Source organism: Schistosoma haematobium, chromosome 1 (assembly GCF_000699445.3).
Source record: "Schistosoma haematobium chromosome 1, whole genome shotgun sequence".
NCBI classification, from domain to species: domain Eukaryota; kingdom Metazoa; phylum Platyhelminthes; class Trematoda; order Strigeidida; family Schistosomatidae; genus Schistosoma; species Schistosoma haematobium.
The window spans coordinates 69,907,772-69,921,892 of record NC_067196.1 but is presented as its reverse complement, the minus strand read 5'-3'; the positions used below and the strand labels follow the sequence as shown (position 1 = coordinate 69,921,892).

General features: G+C 37.8%; 1 protein-coding gene across 1 annotated transcript; it reads right to left on the bottom strand.

The window, feature by feature from the left end:
• Positions 1-389: 389 nt before the first annotated feature.
• On the bottom strand, positions 390-13,915 carry PDSS1 (Decaprenyl-diphosphate synthase subunit 1). Its single transcript, XM_051209546.1, has 8 exons — positions 13,673-13,915; positions 13,448-13,631; positions 13,260-13,405; positions 11,953-13,208; positions 11,797-11,909; positions 9,902-10,102; positions 3,100-3,180; positions 390-1,412 (listed from the first exon to the last, which is right to left on the bottom strand). Exons 5-8 carry the CDS (start codon positions 11,902-11,904, stop codon positions 1,272-1,274), a joined length of 531 nt encoding a protein of 176 aa, XP_051075001.1. The 5' UTR covers positions 11,905-11,909; positions 11,953-13,208; positions 13,260-13,405; positions 13,448-13,631; positions 13,673-13,915; the 3' UTR covers positions 390-1,271.
• Positions 13,916-14,121: the final 206 nt, after the last annotated feature.

Here is a 14,121-nt window from a genome sequence, read left to right as displayed (position 1 = left end):
GAAAGATTCTCCGTGGTTCCCAAGACAGTCTGACATTATTTTGAAAAATAATGGGACGGATCAATTTCCTGTAGAAACTGCCAATTTAATAGCGAAATGTAAATTTTTTCATTAAGAAGAACGCACCCCTAGTGATAGCCACACTTTGATATTTGGAGGAAGCTAATGTGTCCAATAAGTCGTTTTGAGATTAAACGAAAACGCATATCATGGTTGAGGTTGTCAGAAAAGGCATTCGATAAGCACTAGTTAGCCAGCAACCTCTCATTCCCAACACTCCTGTCAATCTATGTCCTGGAACATTTCACTAGTCTGCTGTCCACCATCAAATCTCTTTTAGGTAATTCGTAGTTTAGGAAAATCCAAGCTAGACAGGTTTGAGGTAGCCTACTTGTCCGACTAGAGTGAGAAAGACCCTATGATAACGAGTAGTGTATGAACCAAGCTATGCTTTCAAGAAGCTACCTTTGCGCAGCAGAATCACACTTCGCTGTTGTCTGTTCAGAGTAAAATGTGTTGCCGGGTGAAGAACATAGATAATTTAGGTAGAGTCAGCGATCTGTCATGACGATATTTCGGATTAGTCTGACAATACGAAAACGCCCAAGTCAAATAAACACAAAAATATAGGGACGAAAATGTGGAAAAGACTAACAGTATTATTCACCTTTCTTAATAAATCAGGCAACTTCGGAAAGTTGATACGAAAAGCTGTACAGAGTAAGCTCAATTATCAAGTACAAATATCAGCTGCTGAGAAGACTTGACAAAATATTTCTGAAAATAAGCTTAAATTTATGTCCATTTTAAAATGACGCTCAAATTACCACTGTAAACACAAATTTAAGTGTTGTTCGTTTTTTATAGTGATAAAAACCCAAAAGAGCTGTTTACAATAGATATATATTTGACATGTGCTAATTTTAGGAACAAACGCTGAAAGACCAGTTCTGAAAAAATAGCAATCTGGTTGAGCGGTTATCGAAATAAATTACAGACTAGTACTAATATGTCAACAAAGGCAAATTATTTAAAGATATCACGGAAGTATCTTTTTCTGCATATTAATGTATAAACTAGGTAACAAAGTAATAAGAGTAGATTGAAAATACCAATTAGGATAAATATCTATTAGTTAAGTGTAATGTACCGTTACTTAGGTATTGTGGATGAAACCAGGAAAAAGAAACAGGTAAAACTGTTCAAAATTAAGGCTAAAAAGACGAACAGGAAAATGGGTAAAATAAGATTTGACTAGAGGAAATACGATTTTATCGATCACGTTGTAGGAAATTCGCTGCAACATGTAAAAGAGCCTTTCTTGATAAAGAATCCCTGAATTGAAATAAACATCTTTGAGCTGCCTGGAAATGAAATTCAGCTAACATTCGAGTCTGACCAACTCCATCGGACTGCGAATCACCAACCAACAAAAGTAAAACAAAAGTTGACCAGAAAAAATTATATTACTCGAGTAAAGTCAGAAAATATAGACTGTCGAATTAACATCATCAAATATGAATATTACTAGTAATGAGATAGTGTAGTTCCTTAAAGAATTTTTAGATGTGAATAATTGGATAAAGAAGAAAATGACAAATTTGCAATACTGCTAATCTTAAATTTGTCTATATCCCAAACCTTGATATAGTATTACTGGTAGTAGTTGAAAACAAAACGTTGGAAGTAAAACCAATAAAGGTTAAACTTTTGACAGTAAAGATTCATCTAATAAAAGCCTAGCATCATATAATGTACCGTTGAAAATGGTTTTGCAAAAATATTTGTAAGTTTACAACTAGGTACTTCGTTTTAAGTAGAGATAAAAAAACATCACCTGGTTTTTTCTATGAAGAAAAGTCAAGTTGTTTAATGAAATATTGACATGGCATTTTCTAGATTTGGAACATATGCTAGGTTAAACTAGTAGAAGTTAGATTGTGTTTAGATGTACGATAGTAGCGTGCGATTATAGCTTATTTAATGTAAAATTTAATTGTCAACTCTTTGGTCACACGTCTCATTTAATTTACTGATTAGCTCAGTAATTTATAAATAAGAAAAGTAATTATTAATCTGCATTACTTAACAAATTAGCATGTGGTATAAATCCTTCATAGACTAGAGTAATAAATCTAATGAAGATAGTGAAACGGAAAAAATAATTTATAATAATTAGTACGCAAGACAAATTGAGAAAGAATGTTCATGGAGTAAAATGCAATCAAAATTTTAGGTTTGGTAAAACAACACTAAGTTTTACCCTAATGTTGATGGACATTCATTACAAGTGTGTAAATGACTATTGTAGATGCTTTGTACGGTAAAATTGTGATAAGATTTGACTAAATAACCTAATAATTTCAATAATTCACGCTATCCCGATAAGCAATCACGGTTGAAGATAAACTCCATGTTGTCAAGCCATTTTAGTGTATCGTAGTCAGTAAACAAGGTTACATTTTTATTTACTTAGTCATTCAATTGCAGATATTTTGTAATAATTTATATTATAGAATTAATTGGAGGCAAGACTTTTGCTATGTTGTAATTTTTTCTATCATGACTGACTGAGCTACACTTGGCACAACCGTAGCATGATGGAGAGTGGTTTATTTGCAGGAAACTTTACATCTTTCATGTAAACCAGCACAAACGAAAAGGAACGAAACACACCTTCCATTACGGATCACGATGGTGCAAATGGTATTTCCCATTTCATTTTGACTGGTTGCCAGGTGTGAGTAAAAATTGTGAAGGAGAGGGTTTGTCTTCACTCCCAATCGCCAATCAGAAATAAAATGCTTTGCAATAATAGAAGATACCGATATTAAAAAGCCTCCATACTTTTAAAACTGCATATCTAACGGAATATGTATAACCTAAAAACCCTACTACTTTCCCCACTAAATACAATTATGTCAGTCAATACTTTCATTAGCAGCTATCATTAGATAGTGGATCCAATCTTTAGAACAATAGGCATCTGATTCGAAATTGAATGGGAACATGAAAAAGCTGAATGACGATACATCCAGCTGATAAGTTCCAAGTACAGAGACAAAAAATATTTCCGGGGAACAAACACTGTACTGTTACCTGTTTAACTAATTCTAGAGCTCTTTCAGTATCTCCATCTAAACTGAATTGCCGCAGCAGTATGGCGTTCAGTTCAGGATACTAAAAATTGAAAAAAAGAAATAACTTATTGATAAATTGTTAAGCACCTTTTCTAATCAGATAAATATCACTGCAATAATAAATGCTCCAATTTTGAGTAGATCATTTCATCGAAATAGAATTAAAAGTAATTTTTGGTACGTAGCTAATTAACTACTCATTTATTGAAAAGAATCTTGTGACCTACTATGAAACTACTTTATGATAAAAGTAAAAATACTGCAGGTCAGATTTCTAGTTTACCGCTTAGTAAGACGTATTTACATGTTCCATTATCAAACAACATATGAATATTTATTTATATTTGTATTTAAGTATACTGGAGATATCAATATAATTTTTGCTAAAGACTATCACCGTTACATCCAAATGAAACTATCGGTAAACTTCCGCATATAAGTTATAGCGGTTCAACACAAATATATTACACCGACAAAATTAAAATGCGGTTAATCATCTCAGATACTCAGAACGGTTTATGAAACAAAAGTTTAGTGAGAAACATATGTAGTGAACTGATGAAACAAGCCTGTACAAGTCATCCATTAAAAAAATAATAAACACATATTTGACAATTAAACGCTTATATTAATACTTATCGAAATGCTTGTATGTACATAAAATTGATTGTATTTCTGCTTATATAAATTACTGGTATTTTGGAAGCAACTTAGTTACTTGTTTTTTTAATACGTATTTAATTATTACTGAAGTCAAAGTATAAGTATTATTTGCATCCGTTGTAAATCTTTAGTCTATCTGTTGATTATTAGTTGGAGAGCAGATTGGAATTTTGTTGCTAAACCGTTCCCGATATGCCAACACTTTCTTGTATTTGATAGGATTTATAAGGTTGATGTTAATGTTTCATCCACGTTGTAATTAAATTATTGGAAATCGAACTGTATTTCTATCCCGTACCAACAATTCCTCAATGGGTTTTTATGTTAGGAGTATTAAGGTAAGATAATACTTGCACTACATAAAATCTAATGGTAGGCAGCGGACGACTAATATGCAATACAGGGAGAGAAAAGTAATCTTTTTAGGGAGCTGACTAAACACCAGTGAATATGCAGTATTTGCATGAGTTGCATATTAAGACGCAGATGAGTACGACTAATTAGTTGGAAGAAAGATCAATTACAAGCGGTATTGACGGCTTATTAACAAGGTGCTAAATTAACACACAGAAGCAACAAATTGACAAGGTTGATATTCGTAGAGGAATTTCTAACATCTCAGCCCTCTGTTTGGAGTCAAGCTTCTGCAAGAATATAAGTAAGAACCTGCAGTGACTTCAATCGCCCTTATAGGACATTCAGGAGTGTTTAGAGGATGAATTTATTAGACGATCTAATAACATTACATATAATTAAATATGTGCAAATCATTTTGCAAACTATTATGTTTACAGTGAAATCCAATTTCGGAAATTTATATATAATATTTGAAGTTATAATGCTTTAAAAAATAGTAAGATGTTGGAATGATAGGTGGATTTAGATAAGTAAATTCATTATGATGGCAATTTGTTTACTCTGATTCAATAAAATCAAGCATTGGGTTTCGTAACATTTGAATGAGATTAAACTTTAGTCGTACATTACACTATTTACAATATTTTGACAATAACAATCGATATTCGTTTTTTCTATTACAATAGGAATGTGAATGACCTGTTAATTTCAGTAATCGGTGAGATAATGATATTTAAATCTTAAGAGGATAATCCGCTCTAGCTTTCACTACACGTGAAGTGACCACATCACTCGTGCACACCACTAACATTTACACAGCTACCTGGATACACAAGCTTCTTGACTACTACTAATTGCTCACTACCGAAAGTTAGTATCGGCACAGAGTCCAGTCAGTCATGTAAAAGTACTTTATACTTTGAGGGTGAAACACACACGCCAAACAAACGTTCACTGACTGCTAGCTGATTAAGTGCGGACTGCATAACCTGAGTATCATCTGACAGTTAGATAATGTAATCCTAATACTAAAGGATGAAAAGTCTGTTAATAAACTTCTCAGGCACACCTTTATTCAACAGACAATCCCAGAGAACAGTCCTGTCCAACAAATTGAAGGCAGCTCTGATGTCAAGAAACACAACGATTGTTGGTTCGTAATAATTATGCCAATGTTCTAACATTTGGCGGGAAGCGAAGGTATGGCTAATGCATTTTCGACCAAAACAAAAACCGACCCACTCGTTGCGAGTCGATCATTCAGGGGTCCTAAGAAAATTGCGAAGTATGACGGAAACCAATAATTCGGACACGATTGGAAGTAGACTTATACCCCGATAGTTTTTGCATAGATACAAAGGTTTTTTAAAGATAGGAACAACTATAAACTTTCTCATTCCTAAACTTTTTTAAACAATTCAGTCAGTTTAACAACCAGAAGGTCGCCACAATACTTGAAGAGGGCCGGAAGAAAGTCATCTCGGCCAAGTGATTTGTGGACCTACAAGAGTTGGAGTTGCTTGTAAACTTCTGTCTCATTAGGTGGATCAGTCGATACTGGCCAGGGAGGACAGAACATATTGATGGAGTTTTGTTCTCTGAGCTAGATGGTTTGGTCGTGGAGCTTTCATCGTTCTTCCGAAAGACATCATCAGTACAAACTTCAGGTAGAAGTGTAGTGTTCAGAAGAACGATGAAAGCCCCACGACCAAACCATCCATCTAAGAGAACAAATCTTTATCAAAATCATCCACCTGAGCTACAAATCTTCACCATCTGGAGGACAGAACAGTTTATTGAGGTCGCCGGGACAGCAGTTAGTGCTAGCCAGAAACAAGGTGTAGTTTGTGCAAGGTTCCAGTAGATAGTCCATCGTCCAAGACACCAATAGATGTTGATATTGACTGACTGGAGTCCAGTAAGCTTCACAAGTTTTTTCAACCCCAACAGACTTCTTGCTGCCGGTGGCTCGGATGAGTTAAAAATGCTTCCGGAAGTTACCAGATGCAGCTGTTGCTTCCAACTCGTTAGCACGTTCTGATCACCACGTTTTTCGGTCCTCATGCAAACTTTGTACAATTTCATTATGTAACAACCTATATTCGTCGTCAAGCTCGTGGTTAGCCAAAGTAGACCGACTTGCCTCGCAGAAACTCAGTGCTCTTAAGCGGGATATTTCGCGAAGCCTCAAGAGGCTCTATTCGTCATTTCAGTGTCGTCATACAAGTATTGCGAGTGCTCATTATCACGTTCTCAACTTGATTACGGCAGAGTACGATATACAACTAACGGCACTTGAATGTATAGAACCTCACTGTCGCAAATCCGAAGACAAAAGAAGCAAGGGAAGTGACTATGCGGTAAGAATCAAAAATGTACAGAAATAAACGGGTATTTTTATGGTTATTAATATTGGCTAGAACATCATTAAAATCCAGCTAATCCACAAGGAGGCAAGTTATGCCACCATCCAATCATAGCATGCCACACTGATATTCTAGAAGACTCTGTCGAATTCTGATTGGATGGAATCTCTTCGGCTTCTTTATAGCCTCTAAAGACTTCGTCGTAATTCGCGAAGCCGTACCAAAGCTCGTCTATACTTTTCAGTCAGTTCATAGCAAGCATTAAACTTAGCTCAGTTTGATATTCAGTTAGGACAGAAGATGTAGCCAGTTTGTTCACATCGATCCATTTAAGATGATGAATTTGTTAGCCATTGAAACGTAAGACGAGATTAGCGCAAACAGGGACATGATAAGAGTCTAGATACGTACTGCAAAGGGAGCGGAAGTATTGTATATATGCACCCCAGGGCTGGCTGATCACAATGTGATCAATCTGAGTCCAGACTTGAGATAAACAGGGATGCCAGGTAGCATATCGGAAATGACTTTGTCGATAGTCGTCCCCAAATAACCTGGTACACTTTAGGATGGAGAGAGTCTGCTCTCCCTCTCAAAATGTCCTTACACAGCCACGCATATAACGCCACTGCCAGGGAAGTCCTGCTTACTGCCTTCTCGTGGCAGGGGTGTCAGTTACGTAACTGGAAAGTGAATGTCCAGCGTTTTAGCCGGAGTGGTGGTAGTGCTAGCTAAAAACAGATTGTAGTCTGAGCAAAACTGTAGTAGACGATCGCCGTTAATTGAGCTGGGACCAACAAGTTTTCATTGACCACCCAAACGACTCTCCTGTGTCTAGGAAACCGACCTGCGTATATAAATCTGTGGTTAGTACTATAATATCTGTCCAATGTAATTTCTGGTGGAAGAACTCCTCCTTGACTGAAACACGGCTGCAATCTGTCGGGGATATGTAGGACGAGATAATAAAAAGACATTTTTTCTTACACCGACTCCTCAATTTGATAGAGCTTTCTACTATAACTGTTGGGATATTCACAAAAATATCCCAAAAATTATCCTGTTAAGTCTAATATTATCCTTGAACGTGAAATGGTGTCATTTTTCTATTGGTCAATATTTATTTCACGTGTATTGTGGACCGCGGGGTGGCTACTCTAATTTCTACCGACTGACCAACTTCAGATATCTCAGTACGACCCCGATACTGTTCCCCAATCTCCAATATATCACAACACGAACCGTAGATGAAATTGTTTATGGGGTCAGGAGAAGAATAAGAATGATACTTAACAGACAAATGCATATTTATACAGTTAGGACTACCGTGAATATTGACCAACAGGGAAATGACACGTGAAATAAATATTGACCAGTAGGAAAACGACACGTGAAATAAATATAGACCAATAGGAAAATGACACCGTTTCACGTTCGAGGATAGCATTAGACTTAACAGGATAATTTTTGGGATATTCTTCTGAATATCCCAACACCTTCCTTTGGAAAAGTTAATAGCGACGTAACCGAGGGTTTACTTGAAATTTCTTTTGGTGTCTTAGTTTGCGATCCGACCTCCAAGGTAACCACCCAGAACCAGAAGGATGTTCTATGATATCTTCTGTGGTCCCCTCCCCTCGTGCTTTAAGCATGGCTCGTTTAAATGTATCAACGAACGTTTCAGCTTGTCCATTATATTGCGGATGATATGGCGGAGAACGGATATGGTTGACCGAGTTTTGCAGGCGAAATTCTCGGAACTGTCTAGATGTGAACTGTGAACCATTGTCTGTTACTATTGTTTCTGGGAGACCATGCTGAGCGAAGATCTGATTAAGGAGTTTGATGGTTCGAGTTGTAGAGGGTGGCGCAATTGGCAATATCTCCGGCCATTTGGAGTGAGAGTCAACCAGTATCGTATATGTAGTACCATCTGGGGGTCCGTTGAAGTCAATATGCACTTGAGACCAGGGTACTGGAGGCAACTTAGGGGGATTTTTCGCAGCTGTTTGACAATATGAACATCTTTTGACGAAGTCGACAATCTGCTTGTCCATGTTCGGCCAATATGCCTGGCTGCGAGCGATGGATTTCATACGGTTTATCCCTGGTTGTCCAGAGTGAAATTGGCGCAGGACCTTGTAACGTAGGGTTGTTGGAATTACTACGCGATCACCGAACATCAGACAATCGTTAACAACACAGAGGGCGCTGCGACGACTCGCTAGTCGTTGCATATCACTACTCAGCTTCTTAACTGACCGTCTGCTCTGAACATAGGTGATCGCTTCTTGGATAATCGGGTCTTCTATGGTAGCTTCCCGAACATCTTCAGCGGTAACAGGCATTGCTCGAACGGCATTCGCTAATAGTGTAGCACCGGAATCCTCTTCCGTTGATATTATGGCTATGAGTGTGTCCTCATCAGTGGTAGAATGGTTACTGATAAGTCTGGACAGTGCATCTGCTTGACCGAAATCTTCGGAACGTCTATACTGAATGTCAAAGTCGTACCCCAATAACGCCAACGCCCAACGTTGAAGACGATTAGCAGAATGGGTAGGAATGCCTTTCTTTGATTCAAAGATTGGTAACAACGGCTTATTGTTTGTGAGCAAGGTGAAACGGCGCCTGTAAATGAATTTGTGTCCTGATATATTGGAGATTGGGGAACAGTATTGGGTTCGTACTGGGATATCTGAAGTTAGTCAGTCGGTCCACAATACTAACAGTACACGATTGACTGTTAATAGGGATCTAATCGGTTAGTGCTACCTCAACTCTAGCGCTTAGTGTGACACTGACGCTAGCAAAACCTGACGGAAATACCACAGGTTCCCCAGATAAACGCAAGCAAAACAAGTCTTTCGAAGCAATAGATGAAGAGAGAATTTGTAGCAATTCACTAGTCTTGAGTGTGGGTATTAGATATACAACAGACATCGATGTTAAGACTTTCTAAAGAAATAGTCAACCCAGTCTTTTTTAATCTGCATTAGTGTACCAACGTTAAAGGAGGGTAGTCTGAATGGCATACATGGTTTCAGAAAGGCTGCGTCAGAATTCGTATTCGGTGGTGGCATTCAACCTTCGACCAGTTAGTGACCCGAGATCGCTTAGATAGGACATGATTTTGACCATACGCAGGGTGTTGTATGAGTTGCAAAATAAAGGAATACACAAAAATGGGAATATACTAGTGACGCAATATCAAATAGCAACGAATGTTATTGAATGGTTGTGAGTGTAATTTATGAGGATGAGGATTGAAGCGAAGATAATTTTTTGGAGCTGAAGTTATCATTCATAGTAGACAAAATCTAAATACAGACCATGTATGATGGTAACCTAACTACCTATTTAATCAGAACTTACTCTTTGGGCAGCAAATAACACGGGTCCCGTTGCAAGACCCATTTGTAGGTCTGCCCCACTAGGTTTGCCCAGGTTCGCCTCATCAGTTACAAAGTCCAAAACATCATCGATTAATTGAAATGCCATTCCCAAATGTTTGCCAAATTCGTACATATTATCAATGTGCCGCTGTGATAGCGTTGGGACAGTCAACATAGCAACCTAAAAGGAAATTTTCAGTCTAGCCAAGGAATAGAAAGTAAACTTTTTACAATAACCACAGAGATATACACAAAACCTGTCAATTATCTCCTATAATTTCAGATGATACGAAAACTGGAAGATATGTGGGCTAAGACATTTACTGATAACAACCCGTCATACACAATTCGGTTTAATCTCGACGTGACTTTCAACACTAAGTGTTTTGATTACAGCATTACCATTCGGTGATAAATCCCAATTTTGTTTATCAGTAGATTTTTTTGTCGTCAGTACTGAAAACCAAACAGAGATAGATCGTCGACAGCTTTTCAAATTAGGATGATTATTTACTGTAACAACTATAAAAATTAAAAATCTTTAGTAGATGACAAACTGAATGAAGAACTATTGTAACGTGATTCCAGTGAACTATCAACAAGACACCGTAACTCAGAATGTGGTCATGGTAATACCTACATGACTTATTTTGACCATCACTAATTTAGATCAGGGAAGAAAAAGAGTGTATACACCTACGCCATTGTGATCGATTCTGAGCCATGTCACCCAGAATCTCCAACCATTGGTCACGAAAGTCACGCGGACCCCAATCAAGTAGTCTGCATCTATCAACAATGCTCAGGTCAGAAGTTAGTGACTTCAAGCACCGATGCCACGTTTTGCTTCGGCCGGCCCTAACTTTCTTCCAATCATCTCCAATGCCGGATAGCATTGCACGTCGTGGTAATCGGTGTTCAGGCATACGTAACACGTGGCCCAACCATCTCAGTCGATGAAGATTCATAACCTCATCAACTGATTAACCATCATTCCCTAATACTCTGCGTCTAACCTCACCATTACTTCCCCAGTGATCCCAGCAGATGCGAGCAAAATTTCTAAGGCATCTGTGGTCAAACACTAGTAGCTTACGACTATATTCTACTTTTAATGGCCACGTTTAGCAATCATAAAGTAAAACAGAACGAACTGCCGTGCAGTATACTCGTCATTTGGTTGAAAGACAGATATCTCGACTTCGCCATAGGTGACGTAAGTTGGCAAAAGCCAAACGAGCTATCTGAATCCGTGCTGAGATTTCGTCAGACACCAACCCATTAGGGCTGATCAGAATTCCAAGATCAGTGAGGTTTTCAACGCGTTCGATTACTTCACTCCCTATCCTTAGTTCAGGTGTTGATGCAGACCAGTCCTGAAGCAACAACTTGCATTTAGAGGGAGAGAAGCTCATTCCAAACATCCTGGCATTGTTGCTTAGGGCTACCAAACGACTCTGAATTTTATCAGCGTCTTCACCAAACAGGACTATGTCATCTGTGTATTCCAAGTCGACAAGTGGACTTCCTGGTGGGAGATCAATTCAGTCGACGAGAACGTTATTTACTTCAGGTCTATGATGAAGTTAAACAAAAGTGGAGATAGTGGACAGCCTTGACGGACACCACTTGAGGTTACAAAAGCGGATGACCGTTCTCCATAAGCTCTGACTCGACTAGTAGTGTAGTGTGTAATTTCCCATTCATAACTTATTTGATGTACGTATTATATGAACACTTAAGGAGGATGAAAACTTTGTGGAAGAGATTGGTATAATGGTCCTGAACTAATGACCGATTTTGCCTGCATTAGTACTCAATAAATCTAAAAGCTGTCAAATTCATAAACTAGAAATATTATATATATAAGCTTACTGCTTTACAGCTGTTAGCAATAAGACTCGCTGTTTTTCGGTAGGTTTTCGTCAGATAGGTTTGAAACCTTCTATCATCATCATCGCTGTTGGGTGCAAGCTGCATCATTTCGCCTATAAACGAAAGGCGATTAACATGGAATAAGCAGAGACGAACCATGAATGAGATCTTCAATAACTTGAGAAAGAACAGCTATCACTCCAGTATCTCCTATCTGGGCTAATAAACGAGATGAATGAGTCAGTATGAAGTCGCCTCCCAAAATTGCCTGAAGAAAAAGCGTGAAAACATTTTTGAATAATGCACTTGGGGACTTGCTAAATTTGCGTTAACAAAAAGCTAGAACTGATATACTATGTGCACAATGGAAAATATGGATTGGTTTAAACAATAATGTAGAAAAGCCATTTGCCCTTATGTATGACGTTCACCTGATAACGACTGAAGTATAAGGGAAAATATAAGCCGTTAAATTTATTACTTACAAACAAAGGTGGTTAAAATCCTCTGCAACATGAATTATTTTATATGACAACAAAATTAGTTTTTGAAACTTAGTAGTTGTAGATGTAAACTGCGTTGTTGTGGTTCGCGAGTCATGATCGGTGGTTGATATTAGGTGACATGGCTTAGAGTTGTTCGCCGTGAAGCAAATGCATTTTTTCCTCATATTGCCCCAGACATTGTTTTTCATAATTCACTCAATTTTTTTCAACATTCTAAGTGATTAGTCTTTCTCACAATTATTCATGCCATTGTTTGAAGCATTTTGCTGCTAATCCTGTTAATTTTTAGCTGTTGCGCTGATTTGATTCGGCAACTTGAGCTGATCCACATTTTTAACAGATTCTACACAAATTGTGGATGAAGTTTGTTCCTGGATATTTTCAAAACGACTGTTATTTGCACATAACTTATATTGTTCGTTAAACTGCATCAAGGTATTCTCAAACTGTTGTTGCAGACTAGTGATACGAATACACTAAACTGTACAACTTCAAATTTGCTTCGGTGGTAAAGAAAAACCCCAAATGAACTAGTGCAAGCTAGTCACGTTTTTGTTTCCCCACATAAGTTTTTTGCTGATTTGATGTCTTGGAAAGAGTACAGCACCTTTAACTTTAGTAATACATAACAAGAGCCAAAATGTCTTCATCTCTTACATAAAATAACAACGCCTACCAACCACACCTGCATGTCAATATATGAAAAACGACAGCATATCATTTTTATCAATAAAAACAAATTGTAAAGAGCCCATTCCAAGCGCGAAACAACGTTTGAAGGTGGTAGCATTCGGTTGCATGTCCCATAGTAACGACACTGAACTTTGTTTCGTCTGGAAGAATAACTGAGAGTAACTCTTCTAGAGGTGTCGATTAGTCTTCAGTCATAAGGATAGGTCTATCAACCTATTTAAATTTTTTTAGATCATTACGATTTGCACAGTAATGTTAACTAACCTCTCTATGTCCGAAGGCTTTATAAGCCGACGTTTTCCCTCTTCGGACAGATGCTGAGTCAATCAAGTCATCGTGGATAAGACTTGCTGTATGGATCATTTCTGTAATTTTGGCAATCTCATGTTGTTTGGGAGAGACTAAATATGCTAAATAAATCCATTTCAGAGTAAAATGCATACAAAACTTACCCAGATTCCTAGCATGGCTTGATACAGATGAATCATATCTCACAATAAGGGGAGTGTTGCATTCTATGTGTGAATTTGCGCACGCTGCTGCGAGAGTAACAAGCAATGGACGAACAAGCTTTCCCTGAGATTCAAACTGATAGCGTAGCAAATCTTGGAATGCTGGAAAAGCTGGACATAGACTCTATGATGCGAAAATACTGATAAGGCTGAGCAAGAAACTACGTGTTTTATTTCAGATACAATTAAGCGTAAATCCTTAAGGGCATTTTGTAAAAGCTCCTTGGAGTCGTGGTCTGGAAGACGTGACAAGTAGACACTTGAGTGCGTAAGCCTCTGAAACTTCAGAATACCTCAATTATAAGTACAAACTTTGACTCCAGCATCAAAAGGCCTATACGTTAACGCCCAACGGAAAACGACCATCAACTTCAGTAGCGCAGTATTTGAACTTCCACCAACTTTGAGAGGTTCAAATGGTTCAAATGGTTGTGGACGGAATAGAAGAAGCTTTCTCTTAACAGGCTTCCGTGTGCAGTAACAGGGGATCACCAATATCTCCAGGCAGGAACCTAGGTATGTTAACAAGAAAACAGGAAAAGAGATTGGTAAATCATAATGTGATGCTGTTCATGGTCCTTAAGAATAGATCAAGTTGCCTCTTAAAGGACTCC

What these genes read in the sequence shown, in the direction of transcription:
- PDSS1 (XM_051209546.1), bottom strand. Translation starts at nt 11,904, where the DNA reads ATGATGCAGCTTGCACCCAACAGCGATGATGATGATAGAAGGTTTCAA. An exon ending in TGTTATTTGCTGCCCAAAGA is followed by an intron (nt 3,181 to 9,901) that starts GTAAGTTCTGAT and finishes TTCAATTTTTAG; the next exon opens with TATCCTGAACTGAACGCCAT. An exon ending in CTCTAGAATTAGTTAAACAG is followed by an intron (nt 1,413 to 3,099) that starts GTAACAGTACAG and finishes GGTGATTCGCAG; the next exon opens with TCCGATGGAGTTGGTCAGAC.